The 14,950-nt window shown below is 42.4% G+C and overlaps 1 protein-coding gene across 19 annotated transcripts in view; it reads left to right on the plus strand.

The window, feature by feature from the left end:
* abcc9 (ATP-binding cassette, sub-family C (CFTR/MRP), member 9) overlaps positions 1–14,950 on the plus strand; it is a 65,786-nt gene that overhangs the window by 8,741 nt on the left and 42,095 nt on the right. For all 19 annotated transcript variants that reach the window (XR_002293121.3, XR_013653681.1, XR_013653684.1 and 16 more), the window contains 12 exons: positions 302–468; positions 579–680; positions 856–996; positions 1,110–1,301; positions 7,031–7,195; positions 7,445–7,600; positions 7,679–7,813; positions 8,802–8,964; positions 9,039–9,079; positions 9,702–9,844; positions 9,910–10,018; positions 10,773–10,880. Coding sequence is in view for 9 of the 19 variants with exons in the window: in XM_078941976.1 (XP_078798102.1) it covers positions 302–468; positions 579–680; positions 856–996; positions 1,110–1,301; positions 7,031–7,195; positions 7,445–7,600; positions 7,679–7,813; positions 8,802–8,964; positions 9,039–9,079; positions 9,702–9,844; positions 9,910–10,018; positions 10,773–10,880 (1,622 nt within the window). In the remaining 10 variants the exon portion in view is untranslated. The remainder of the gene's footprint in view (positions 1–301; positions 469–578; positions 681–855; positions 997–1,109; positions 1,302–7,030; positions 7,196–7,444; positions 7,601–7,678; positions 7,814–8,801; positions 8,965–9,038; positions 9,080–9,701; positions 9,845–9,909; positions 10,019–10,772; positions 10,881–14,950) is intronic.

Here is a 14,950-nt window from a genome sequence, read left to right on the forward strand (position 1 = left end):
ATTCTTTCATTCTTAATGGCCTCCCACTCTGAGGTTTTGCCACCCTTCCAAAGCCCCCCCCGCCATATAAAATAGTCAAGCTTCGCCCCTGGAGAAGTTACCCCCAAAAGCCAAAGTTTTCCAGCACATTTCACGTTAACTAATTGTTCTCATAGTTTCACATGCATATGTGTGTAGACAAAACACTGAATAGAAGTTGTGCAGTTAAGATGTGACCCAGGGCCTCGTGGCGTATCCAAAGCAACGAGCATTAGGTGGCCAGATTTTTAGCCTTTTAATGACACTGACTTCTATCTCATAGTCCTCTTCATCTACTGGGTGTTGGCGTTCATCACAAAGTCCATCAAGCTGTGGAAGTTCACAGAGTTTGGTGTTGGACCGCAACATTTAAGGTTCTGCATCACAGCTCTTTTGGTGATTCTGTATGGACTTCTGATGGCCGTGGAGGTGAACGTCATCAGAGTCAGGGTGGGTAATCGTTCTTTTAGCCGCCATTAGCTAAGCTCCCATTGAGGACTTCTGTTTGCAGAGCGTCTTCTTAATATGTGTCATGCTCATTTTACTGTTTGTCTTTGTAGAAATACGTATTCTTTGCCAACCCTCAGAAGGTCAAACCACCTGAAGATTTACAGGACCTGGGAGTTCGATTCCTGCAGCCTTTTGTCAATTTGCTTTCCAAGGTACGTCATCTAAACAGTACTTGATGTTAGAGATTTGCATGAAACCATGAAGTGCGTCTAAAGTGATGTTTCATCCACAAACAAAAAGGTAAGCACAGATGTCTAAAATAGGCAAGGACTTCTATGAAAATAGGATTTGGTAGCAAAACTCTGAAAATGGAGAAACATTTTCCAGGCGACATATTGGTGGATGAATCCTCTCATCATGGGAGCCCATAAAAGGCCAATAGAGCTGAAGAAGATTGGTAAACTCCCAATCGCCATGAGAGCACTCACCAACTACCTGCGACTCAAAGACGCCTATGAGGACCAGAGGGTGAGCGGATGGATTATCTGATCCACTTTTTACCCACATTTCGTGGTATTTTTTACTAAAATTGCCCTGCTCTTTTGTTTTCCTGTCTTTTCAATTCATCACTCATCTAACAGACGCCTGAGGATCGAGATCAGAACCCATCCATCTGGCGCTCCATGTATCGGGCGTTTGGCCGCCCTATCCTGCTCAGCAGCACATTCCGCTACCTGGCAGATCTGCTGGGCTTCGCCGGGCCACTCTGCATCTCTGGCATTGTGAAGTACCTGGATGTGACAGAAGTTGTTTCATCAGAAGACAAGAAAAAGGTGGGTGGAGCGGCATACTTTTTTGCCCTTAATGCTGTTTCATTTGTTTGAAAGCTTTGGGTCCACATGTACTGTGATTTTCTGTCTATTCGTCCATCCATTCTTAACTTTGTCCCATTTTGGGTTGCTGGAGCCTATCCCAGCTACTGTTGGGCAAAGGCGGGGTACACCCTGGATAGGGCGTCAGTGTGTCTAAGCATCAATTGTGCTCCATTCACACATAAATAGAGAGCAAAACTCAACCCATTACACTAAGACCTGACAGAGATTTGTTCATGCTCAACATCTAATTCTTTTTGACTCTAGAAAGGCAGCCACCTAAAGCTCCAAAGACCTCACCTCTAGCTCCATCGCTCAGTATTGCTGTCCGCCATCAGAGCACTCGCATATGCCATAGGCATGACTTTCATCCCTGATGCCTTTCTGGAATATTGTTCAAATTCCACCACCCTTTTTTCCAAATCAGCAATTTGTCGTTTTTAGCATTTTAGATCCGTGGCAACTTTATTTCCTCCAGTATCCTGAGGATTTGTATTTGCTTGGACCCCGGTCAAATTCTCAGATAAAACTTTTTTTACACCTATTCCTACCGCTGTGTTTTCTTAGGTTTCATTCTGAAGGGAAGTGGGTCTCTTGATATAGCCACATCTATGCATTTAGACTATGGTCACATATCCAAAAGTGCCACAGAGAGGCGACCTAAATGCATGTTTTTTAGCCAATTCGACAGGTGGCTGTGCGGCAGCATTTGTAATCAGGACGCGGTAGTCGCATTTTAACGTGTCGCACAGTGAGCCGCGTTTGTTTTGACAAACGACTTGACGATTTATTGATATCGGTCAGTGCCGGCGGACACATTTGGAAGTCAGACGGTGGCAATCCAGCAGCAGGCGGGTGGCAGGAAGGCAGCAGCGCGAGGATTGACTAATAAGAATTTCTTCAAGGTCCCTAAAATCGTCTGATGATTGGTCGACTTCAGGCTGGCACCCCCTGCCCCCAACCTGCCGTCCCACTGCCACCATCCAATAGTTAGAAATTGTACCGTAGCAGCACGGGCTCTCGACAATGGCTGTTGACATGGGCAGGGGACCTGGTGATGACTGGACGTCAATCTGGCGATCCCGGCCACCGTGGATCCAACATATTCTGGGGAGACGACATTGATAGTGCACAGAACTCATAGTGGCATTGATGCCACCACAATGACTCAAAGGCCTGCGTATTGACAAATTGTGGTTGCTGCTTAGAAGAATACGAAGAAGACAACGTCGAGCTGCAATAATCATGGAAGAAGAGGAACGCGCACAAGAAGGGCGTAGAAGTTGTTGTTGGGTGAGGCTGTGAATGTTGCTGGACACTATATTTATAGTTTTATATACTCCCGGCTACCTGGCAGCTGGTAAAGCTTGATATAGACGGCCGCCGTCAGCAGACATTTACACATCATCTAATCAGAGTTGCTGCCAGCAGTTAATTTAGTAGATCTCCCATATACCCATCGCGCAGTGGTGGTTGGATTTGTGACTGTAGCCACCATGAGCCACTTTGACTTTGGATTTTAAGTATAAAGTGCGATGATTAATAAACCTGAAAAAGTTTTTGTTTGATGGGAGAAAAAAGCAAAAGTTGTGATTGAATACACGAAGCAAGATGTTTGGAAGCTTCACACTGAAAAGCAAAACAAATATGTGAGAGCCGCTGATGTACTGAAGACATTAATTGGAATAAAGTGTTTCCTCCACCTGGATCCGTCAGAAGTGAAGCACAGATTTATGGGCGGTCAGTGGCTGCTGGTAAATTTGGACGGACCACTTGACCGTCGGATGAGTCGGGTCCAGTGCGATGCCAGCGAGGCGTTGTCGCAGTCATCGTTTCGTTGCCTGTTGGTGTGTGTCTGAGGCTGCACAGGAAGCTATCATGGACCGACTATCCTACTAATGACAGCCAAACACCCGCTTACAGCCTGAAGGTGTTTTCATTCATTCATTTTTTTTTCATTCATGTTCTATACCGTTTTTCCCTTTCGGGGTCCCGGGTAGGGTTGGGCGATGTCCCCTAAATCGGCAGTTGACGATGTTTGCAGTCAACCATCGGGATGGACGATTATATCGTCGGGGGGGGGCTATTTTTAATTTTTCGTTCTTATATAATTGCTATTCGTTATTTTACTTTATTTTATTTCCCAAATAATGACTCATCCGCGATGATCCAGTCAAAACTGAGGGCAGTGACTTCAAAAAAAAAAAAAAAAATAAACAAAATAGAAAAGAAGTGGTCCGGTCCTGCACTTGATTAGTCAAGTGCAGGATGATGTGATGTGATGTCAGTCACCCATCACGATGGACGCAACCCTAGTCCCGGGGCTGCTGGAGCCTATCCCGGCCACTTGTGGGCGAAGGCAGGGGACATCCTGGACTGGTCGCCAGTCTGTCGCAGGGTAGAATGTCCACAATCACACATCCATTCACTCTCACAGTCATACCTATGGTCAATTTAGAGTTTCCAATCACCCTATGAAGCATGTTTTTGGACGGTGGGAGGAAGCCGGAGATCCCGGAGAAAACCCACGCATGTACGGGGAGAACATGGAAACTCCACACAGAAAGGTCCCCCATTGATATTGTTTTTCACGTCCCCCAGGGGACTTGAACCAGGGGCCTTCTTGCTGTGAGGCAAGAGCGCTAACTACTGCGCCACCGTGCAGGTGTTTTCATCATCAAAAATGTAGTTTTCCCCCTCAAATTTAAGGCGTTTTCTTCATTTTTCCTTTCATTTTTTTGTATTGTTTGTTTAAAATTGTCTTCTTACTGAGGGACTCAAATCAAACGGTCTTCTGTGTTTAGTGACGCACAAAAGCTTGAATGTTTTGCTGTTCAGCCACATCAAAAGACAAGTTCTGTTAAATTATGGAGGACATGTTGAAAGAAAATTAAAATTACAACTGCACTTCTGAGTATTTCTCTATTCAAATCGTGATGAATTAGGAGCAGAAAATAAAATCCTGTTTGAAAAAGCTTCTGACGTAAAAACTACAATCAGCAGTGTTATGACCCAGGCGCTGGAAAACACAGGTGAGTAAGATGGTAAGTATTTGAGTTTTATTGTTGGCGTGGCTTGGAGCCGTGGCGTGGCTGGAGGTCTTGGCGTAGCTTAGAAGTCCTGTAGGCGAGGAGCAAAAACACATGAGCAAAGCATAAGCTCTAGCGACCAGACTAAGCATCATCAGGGGCAACAAACTGGCGACGAATGCTGGAACTGGATCTCCCTATGTAGGACTGGTGGTTGATGAGGTGAGTGGTCACAGCTGGTTCGAATCAGGGAGCAGCGCAGAGAGGGGAGGGGGAGGAGAGCTGCCAGAGGCACCATGACAGTAAACTCCCACATTGATCCATGAACGTCTTTGTTTTCCTCGTCTGAGCTGGAATCTGGATCTAAACGGCCGAACAGCTCCAATGTTGCTCTCAATTTGTGCTGGATCGGTAATTTTAGGTTGGGCTTGTGACAGGCTTTAAGATGGTGGGAGTGCGTGTAAACAGAGAGCTCTCATCAGGCCTGGATTTAGCCAGCCTCACCATGGTGTGAAGCTGAAATACCGGGGGGGGTCTGATTGTGCTATGAGTTTGTGGTATCACATCCTTCTGCCCCCCTAAATGCTTAGAAAAACATGCTATCATCATATCAGTTCATCTATCCATATATCTATCCCATCATTTGATCTGTTTGCGATGTCTTAAACGTTTTATGTTCAATGCCCTTCTTGATATCCTCTGAATTTACTGGGCTTGGGACAGGCACAAGCAGGACTCTGGTTTGTGCCCTTCGGAGGCTATCTTTTATGTTTTTATGTCAGTTATTTTATTTATGTTTTTTCTTTGTGTTTTTTTATGCTTTGTGATTGTTTTTTTTTATATGTGTGTGAATGTGTGGGGTAATTTTAATTTCTTTAGTTAAGTTGGAATTTTTGAAGACAATCACATTTGGTCTGTCAGATTTAAGGAAGGCATTGTCTCCTCTTGCCCATGCTTATATCTGGACATGACTCACACCAATGAGGAAGGGAAGGGGGGGCGGGGTTGCTCTGTGCCAACCACTCAGAGGTGAATTTCTAATGAACTCTGTCCCAGAAAATAGTTATAATTTTGATTAAAAACGGCTAAATCATACTTAAATGACCACTGGGAGCGCTTTGAAAATGATGACTGGAGTAGGACTTTAATGGATAATCCGTGCCGAGCACAACAAAAGCGATGTCATCCACGAGGACATGATGAACAGATTCCTGCAGACGGAAGCAGGCCTTCATTCAGCCAAAAAGTCTGCTCGCTCATCTAAACATCAGCTCCTCTGTAATTCATGCCAGCCTTCTCCAGAAGGAGAGGCAGACCAGATGCCCTCGTGATGATCTTTCCATTTCATCTGGAGCGGCTGCCGCTGATATTGAATATAAGCTGTTGTCGGCTCGGTGCCTGCCCGTTACATTGGGTACAAAGGCAGCAGAGACAGAGAACAGAGCAGCGCTGCATTTCTGAGCGACGTGGAAAATTCCCCGCTCACTTCACACTGTGGTCTGATATGTGGGGAGGCCTGCTGAGCATCAACCAGAGATTTTTGATTCTTGCGTCAGCTCAAGTTTTGAGTTTTTTCCTCTTATCGGGGGTCTTCAGTTTAAGGTTGACATATATTGTGGTGACACTTACACTGTTGTTGAAGTAAATGTTATAACCAATCTTTACAACTAAATTACTTTACCTGTCAACTGGTAACGTGTTTATAGTAAAAGGTGCTGTTTTATGTAGCGGCAATAAAACTTTTATATTTTGTTGATACTTTTGAAAACAAAGGTAGTGGGTTGGTACGCATGACACAGCAGAGCACTGGTTCCCATGTAAATGTATCTGCTGCCAAAGGTTCGTATGGTAACACATTGAAAGGGTTTCTGCTGGCTTTTTGAAGCTAATTTTTTTTTTTGTAGGGACTTTACATATTCATTTTTATTTTTTAAACATAGAATTTTCGTTGTTTTTTTTTTTACAGTATAATATTTTCAATTCTTGGCAACAAAAGTGAGACACCCTAAATCAATACCGTAAATTTTTAATTTCTTTTTTTTTTTTATTTCCGAGATGTTTTAACATTAACTGTGTATTAAATGTAATATGTCAAATGTCGTATATTCATTCAATGGACTGTATATGAGAACTGGATTGAGTGGCCCCTCCCCCTGGCGTTCCAAACAGGAAGTGGCTCCAAGAAGCCAAAATCCCATAGACTTCTAGAGAGAAAAAAAACAGCTGTTCCTCATCCATTCTATTGGTCAGAAGAACCATTCTGGATCTGATAAATTGTTTTAACATGTTCTTGATAATCTGCTGTCCAACAAGCCAAAAGTTTGATTGACAGATTTTGTCTATCCAGCTTGACAACTTTTTTTTATTTGCAGTAGCAGTTTCCAGCACATTTATTCAGTTTTTATAGCTAATTTGACATTTAGCCTTTATTTGCTAGGTTATTTAGCTAATTTTGTTTTCCTGACAATCTACCCTTCGCAGTTATATTAGCACCTTGTAGTTCAACTTTCCTGCAGTTTGTGGCTATAATTCAACCATATTGCTATCACACCAGGTAACAAAGTTAATATAATAAAAATGTCAAATTTTAATATCTAAGTATCTTCAAAAAGGTAGATTGTTCATTAAATTATTTGTTTTTTTTTGTGTGTGTATCTGTAGGAAACATATTTAGGAGTTTACTTCATGTCCTCCGCTGAGCTTCTGCAGAACAGTTCTGTCCTCTCGGTTCTTCTCTTCCTGGCGTTGGTCCTGCAGAGGACATTCCTTCAGGCTTCCTACTACGTCACCATAGAAACGGGCATCAACCTGCGTGGAGCACTGCTGGTGAGTAAAAAAGAATAGAAAAAACACAGGTTTTTGTTTGTTTGTTGTGAAGAACGGAGGCAGAGTATACAAATCGTCCTGGCTCAACACAAAGAGCTGAAGTGGAGTACAGAAAACAGTGGGTGCTTGAGTAAATAGGCATCAGAAACGTTGTATCAACACAACTGTTAAAACTGTGTTCAAAATGCTTTTCATGAGCACCTTCATGTCAATATGGTCTTTTTTTTATTCCTTTTTTTTATTACCTAGGCAATGATTTACAACAAAATCCTGCGCCTGTCCACCTCCAACATGTCCATGGGAGAAATGACGCTTGGGCAGATCAACAACCTTGTTGCCATAGAAACCAACCAGCTGATGTGGTTCCTTTTCCTTTGCCCCAACCTGTGGGCGATGCCCGTGCAGGTATGCTCGTTAATGGCGAGGTGATGACCGTCTGGACTGGAGGCGGGTGGTTACAGTCTGTCCTCCGTCTCTCTCCAGATTGTGATGGGCGTGATCCTGCTCTACTATCTGCTGGGCTGGAGCGCTCTGGTGGGGGCTTCGGTCATCGTTCTGTTGGCTCCGGTTCAGTATCTGATCGCCACAAAGCTGGCGGACACACAGAAAAACACACTAGTGAGCAGGAGCTTTATATACTCTCGTTTTAAGTGATGTGGTTTATGAAGAGCAGTTCAAAATAATTCAAGAATACACAAATAATAATAACAAAAGTGTTTATTTTTACTAAGAAAATAGATAGCTTAAAACTGGGATGTAGGTTAACTCGCTAAAGCAACAACAAAGAAAATGTTGAAGCCTTGTGGCGGCACCCACCCTCGCCAATCCTTCTCCTCTTCCATGGTGACAAATTGAAGCCAATAATTTTAAAAACAACTTAAAACTAAAAGCTGAAAAACTGCTGTTGAAACTTAAAATGAATGAAAACAAAAGCAGAATTTGGAAAAAGTGACTGTGATTTCTGAAAGTCGAATTATTTTTTTAATCAGTTAAGAGAGAAAGTTCACCTCTTACCGCTTGTTTTTGACCAAATGATGAAGCAAAAGGTTGTTTTAAAGAAGCCGGCGCAGTGATACAAAACATTTAAGCTAGGTGACCGGAACTTCTTTTCTCATCGTGCGGTTATCATGTGGTATATCACTTTTTAATGTACACCCAACAGCCAATCAGAATCAAGTTTTCACCCGGACCATGGTATAACTGTATTTAATGTATTACGTTACTCCGTTACTGACAAGTAATTGTTTTGAAATTCCAGGATTTTGTTTTTTTCCTTATCCATGGGGCTGGAATTAGGCAGAGAAATTGGTCTTAATTATTAATATGCAAGGTCTTAAAAAGGTCTAAAATGTGTTCAAAGTTTCTTTATGACTCACTTCAAATAAGAGTGATGTGTCCATAAGGTAGAACTCAACAGACGATCAGTAGAAACCATTCATGAAAAGATCTGTTTTTAGAAGGCAGGGCCATCAGCAAAGTTCTCTGTCAACATTTGAATAAAGAAAACAAGCTCAGACGTTAAAATCTGCACAAACTTGAGCACTGCTTTATTTGTTCTGATTGTGACGAGGCTGGACGGTAAAGTAGATCCTGCTGCGTCTCTCAGGAACACTCCACAGATCGGCTGAAGAAGACCACAGAGATCCTGAAGGGCATCAAGCTGCTGAAGCTGTACGCCTGGGAGGACATCTTCTGCGGCAACGTGGAGGACACCAGAGGCAAAGAGCTGACCAGCCTCAAAACCTTTGCTTTCTACACGTCGATGTCCAGTAAGACGAAACCCACGCATTCCTACGAATCGCATCTCTTGCTTTGCATTCACCTCCTCTTTCTGTGTGTGCAGTCTTCATGAATGCTGCTATTCCCATCGCTGCTGTTCTCGCGGTATGTCATTTTTTTTTATCCATTGACTGTATCTGAAAACCTCCCCCTGGCATTCTAAACAGGAAGTACCCAGCTGGTTCCAAAAAAAATCACAATCCCATCGACTTCTGTAGAGAAATAACCAGCTGTTACTCATTCTATTAGTCAGAATCTCTATTTTTAACAAGTTTTTGTTAAAACTCACCCTTTTCATGATACTTTTTTCAAGTTATAAACTGACCCATCAGATGCCCCAATAAAAGTAGGTGGAGCCTGCTGGCCCCCACATACAACGTTCCAAACAGATTTCGTGTTGCCCGCTTTTGAGGGTTAGGGGTGTGGTCTTCCAACTAGCTCACTCACTCTTGATTGGTGAGGGTGGTTGCCACAGAAACGTTGACTCAGACCGACTTGGATCAATCAATCAACCAGCTTACTGCTGGTTTCTGGTTCCATCATGGCAGCAGAACAGTGGCGACTGAATCGACCTCATCACATTAGAACTGGAAGTAAACCGTTTTCTATGGACGTCAAACTCACTCAGTCCAGCTCTCAGATACAGTCAACTCTTTTTACTGGTTGATAGTATTTAGCGATAGATGTTTCTGATCACGAGGGAGAAATGCGGCGTCCTCTCTTGCAGACATTTGTGATGCATCACTTCCTGAATAAAAGCGGCCCCAGCCCATCGGAGGCTTTTGCAGCTCTGGCGTTGTTCCACATCCTGGTCACGCCTCTCTTCCTTCTCTCCACGGTGGTTCGATTTGCAGTCAAAGCTCTGGTCAGGTGAGATCTTTTCAGACAGCTGTTATAACTGCTGTTGGAATTTTAATAGTCTGGTGTCTCTTCAGTGTCCAGAAGCTCGGCGAGTTCCTCCAGAGTGATGAGATCGGAGACGACAGCTGGAGAAATGGCGACATTTCGGTTTCCTTGAACGCGGGAAAGAAACACACGGGAATGGTCAGTATTACCGAAACCAGATCAGTGGATTTATCTGACTACGACGGCACAAATGTAGGGTTCACTTTCTTTCCAGCTCCGTTGTGGGTTATTTTTATGCTTTAAAGTCCCTCTCCAATCAGCTAATCCTCTTTTTTCAAAACGGTCCCAGTAGTCTTTCAATTACCATGATGCCGTTTTTAGGCAAAATCGGGGGGAAAACTGTCATTTTCTGGGACATAGTTTCTGCGAAGCGGCAGGAGTTCATTAGAAATTGAGTTGTAGGTGGGCTGTTGGCACAGAGCAGCCACGCCCCCCCTTCCTGTAACCCATGACTGAGAGCTTTCTATCTGCTCCTAATTCACATCAATTGATTAAGAAATACTCAGAAAGGCAGTTTTGAGTTTAATTTTCTTTATGAATATCCTCCATCATCAGCAAAATGCCACAAGAACATGTTAAAGACACCAAAAACACGATTCTCATCGGAGTGGGTATTTCTTAACATCTCAGAGAATTTTGATTAGTTCTGTTTCGTGAACTTCGCTGCTTTCAATAACTACGGTTCAGTGCACTTTACGTCTTCCATGTTTATGGATCTTTCTGATAATAAAAATGCTAAACGACAGCGGTGGGACTGTAAGCTCAGGGGTTACGTCTCCGTCTCCCTCAGGAACCAAACCGGATGCGGGAAAGTTGTGTGTTTATTAGCAAAAGCTAACATGAAATCTCTGTTTGCACCCCCCCTTCCCTCCCTCGTCTCTTTTGATACAAGACGAAAGCCATCAACAGGAAGCAGCCAATGCGCTACCAGATGGACAACTACGAGCAGCCAATCAGGCGGCAGATGAGGCCCACGGAGACGGAGGATGTGGCCGTGAAGGTCAGAGGCTGAGGAGCTGGGAGGAGGAGGAGAAGTTTAGAAAAATGTGGAATGACTTAAAAAGATTCCTAAAAAAATCTAAAATGAAAGTAAATCAAAGGAAAATGATTAAATAAGAAATGTTGAAAAACCTAAACAGACGGATTTCTCCTCTGATGGAGTTCAAGCCAAAAGGTCAGTTAGCATCTATGAATACAAATGCATTTGTTTATGCACGTGTTTATGCTAAACGCAACATTACACCAAGACATCGACAAACGGGTAAAAATATGCTAATAAGAAGAAGAAAAAACAGAAAATGGTCAGCGCCAGAGCTTCAGCTCCAGTGTTTACATCCTTTCAACTACATTAACTTCAACATTAACTTTCAACTTTTACGCAATTAACATCATTCCAGTAGATTCTGAAGTGAAGAAAGGAAGTTTGCACCTTTATATCGGTGCAGAGCAGCTTTTCATCAGAATCAGCTGTTTCACGGTCACAGAGTCAAGGTACGTCAAAGAGCGTGTTATTCATAGGGGTGTAGGGAAAATCTATATATCGCCATAGTTCATTTGGTGATACTTGTATCGATTGAAAATCCTGTCAAGAGGATCTTTATTTAATTATTTCTGAGCGTCCTTCAGAGTCTGACTCTTGTTTTCCACTTCAACCTGCGACCGAGCAGGTCTTCTCTGCACAAAACAGCTACAAGATCTCAGCGACAAGCAGTTTGTTTTGTTTATATGAGACATGCACTACTTGGTTTTTACTTGGGACGGGTACCGAACCGTAACTCTGTGCCACGACGCTGCCAGCTGCACAGCGGCTAATGCACAGAGCGTCAGTCAAAATGCTGTCGGCAAAACGGGCCAAAGTTCTGCGGAACCCCACAGTTCAGTTCTAGTTCAGTGACCTGATGAATCAGAGTGATGTGCACAACGCTCTGTTAAAAAAAGGCCAACGTCGCGGCGGAAGACATGGAAACTGAAGTTCTGATGGGATGAACATTCGACGTCTCGGTTTTGGACGGGCTGGATCTTAATGACCCGGCTTTGCGTGCTTCTGTGAGTGCAAGAGACCTTTGTCTTTTGTCAGGAAGTGTAGAATTCACACGAGAATTTGGTGGCCCCTGAAGGGTCTTGTGAAAGTCTTCTGCATCCTCTCGGTCCTGAAGGCAGAACCCCGCCCCCCCCACACCCTCCTCCCTGCGGAGAAGCTCCACGGACGTCCATTAACTGGAGTTGAAACCAGCCCGTCTTTCCCACACTAAACGTTGGTGTTTTATTCTGATCACTGTTTGGGTCCTGGAAGCCTCTAATTGATTGATTTGTAAATGTTCTGATCCTCTGACCATTGCAGTCAAACGTGCAGCTTCTCAGTTCTGTTTGGAGTTTAAAGAAAAGGCAAAACAATGCATTTAAAACACATTCATTTATTATAAATGAAGGAATTACAATAACAAAACAAATAGTTTATGGAAAATAAAATTCCATTAAAATCCTATTTATGAAAAATGTGATAAATACTCATATGTAACACTTTTAAAAAAAACATATATATATTCGTATGTTTGTTTATTAAAAAGTAAAATTTTCCTTTCTGGGTTAGAGAGATTCTTTGACAGTTAAAGCTTTATGTAAATAGACATTAATTTAAACCTGACTGCAAAATGAAAGCATTTAAGTTCTATAATTCTAAGGTCAAACTTAGCGGAGGTTCTGTCTTAAAGTCCCACTGCAATCATCCTTTGATCTACATTCAGTATTCGTGGTATTAGGTAGATTTCTATTCTAGTCACGTGACTCCTTTCGGTTCATCACAAAAAGGAGGAGGTGCTGCGGGAGTTTCTGAGGAGGAGAGCCGAGATGAAGAGCAGGCCCGTCCGGCGGCTTCCTCGCCATCTGCTAAAGAATATTTCACCACGAGCAACAGCCGGTTCCTGTTTCCCTACCAACCCAAGTTTGATGATAATCGCAGAGAATATTTACCACTTTGAGGAATGAATGATGGAGGAACCAACCTCTTGCTGAAGAGGATGCCTTCTTGCACCTAACTGATTAAGGAGGAAGCACAGGCTCCTGGTTTTTGCGAATTCTGCGTATTTGCGGGCGTCTGGTTTGACCAAAAAACACAATTTTCATCGGAGTGGGTCTTTATTTCTCTGAAGAATCTGTGCTTTAAAATGTTATAGAACCTCTGAGTTTACTGGCAAAAAGACACATCAGTTTAAAGAATGTATTGTAGTTTTCACATCAACAGAATTGAAACTGAGTCAAAAGCGTTTGTCACTTTAGATTTCCAGTAGGTTCTCTGTCTTAGTGCCACAGCTGTTTGCTTTGTTTTCATTTTTTTTTTCTGTATGGGTTGTTGTTTAGCTGTTCAGGAGCATTTCTTGCAGCTTCCTGAAAGATTCATTGTTTTGTGATTGTTAAAAAACTAACCCAGTTTTGCAGATATTTATGGATTCTTCTCTGTCTTAGAGCTTTCAACAACACTCATCTTTATCTTTCGGAGCTGCAATTTATCAGACAATTTTACAAACCTTAACTGTTTTTAGTATTTATTTATCTTGAATTACAGGGCTTTTATATTGAAAGTGGTCTTGATGACCACATATTTATTCTCTCGTGAATTTACGTTTAATGCATCTGAGAATTTACTGTTAATCACAGCTGTTTAAAAGCCTTACAAGGCTGCTTTGACTGTCTCTATGTCCGGTTTTCTTTCGGTGATCAGTGACACGTGAAGCGGAGGAAGCAGAGCTGAGGGGGATTCTCAGATAAAATAAACAGAAAATAAACATGTAAAACACAACAGATGGGAGTAAAGTAAACACGAGTTTCAGCAGGAAACAGGGAAGCAGAGCAGGGATTGAAGACAAGTTTTCCTCCGCTGCTCAGCGTTCCCACGTCCTGGACTTCCATGAAAACTGTTCAGATGGCCGTTTTAAACCCAGATATTTTGATATTTCGATATTTTGAGTTCACAACCCTGACGATTCTAAAGGTTAGATCGATGTTTGACGTTTTAGGAAGTATCGACTTTAGCCCAAACATTAGACAACTCGTTCATCCGTCCATCCATTCATCTGTCTGTTTAGAAATCTGCCTATCCATTCATTCATCTTCCATTCATCTCTCCATCCATTTATTCCTCTATTCATTCATTCGAGTTTCCATTCATTTGTGCATCTATTGTCTTGTCCATCCATTTATCTATCCATCCGTTCAACCGTCCATTCATTTAGTACTCCATCCATTTATCTGTCTATCCATTCATCTCTCCATCCATTCATTTATCTGTTATCTGTCAATCCATTCAACCGCCCATTTAGTAGTCCATCCATTCACTCATTCATCTAATTATCTGTCCATCCATTTATTTGTCTATCCATTCATTCATCTTCCATTCATCTCTCTATCCATTCATTTATCTAATTATCTGTCCATCCATTCACCCGTCCGTCCATCCGTCCGTTCACTAATTCATCTAATGATCTGTCCATCCATTCATTTATCTATTTATCTGTCCATCCATTCAACCATCCATCCAATTTGTAGTCCATCCATTCACACATTCATCTAATTATCTATCTGTCCATCCATTCATCCGTCCATCCGTTCACTCGTTGATCCATTTCTTAGTCTGTCCATTCATCTGCTCATACATTCATTTATCTCTTTTTCCATTTATCCATTAATTTTATCTGTCCTTCCGTTGACTTGTCCACCCATTTATCCATCCATTCATCCCAGCAGACTTTACCTCTTAACTGCCTGTTTAACCAGACAGTTGAGCGCATATTGGAAACACATTTTTGAAGATCGTAATTAACCCACTCATTTAATTATAAACAGGAAAAGACAAAAATCATTGATTTTTGAGTTGGGTTTTTCTTGGTGGGATATCAAAGGGTTCAAAACAAAAACAAAGCATCGTTTTTCCTCAAGGTGGTTTGTAAAAGTGACAGGAGACAAGCTGAAATGAAATAGTTTTCTTTTCGTGTGAACGACATTTACTGACTGTACTAAAGCGTGAAAACAAAAGTATTTGTTTGAGGTCATCAGGGCAGCAGGGATTCCCAGAAA

Source organism: Oryzias latipes, chromosome 23 (genome assembly GCF_053564925.1).
Source record: "Oryzias latipes strain Hd-rR chromosome 23, Olatipes_Hd-rR_3.1".
NCBI classification, from domain to species: Eukaryota; Metazoa; Chordata; class Actinopteri; order Beloniformes; family Adrianichthyidae; genus Oryzias; species Oryzias latipes.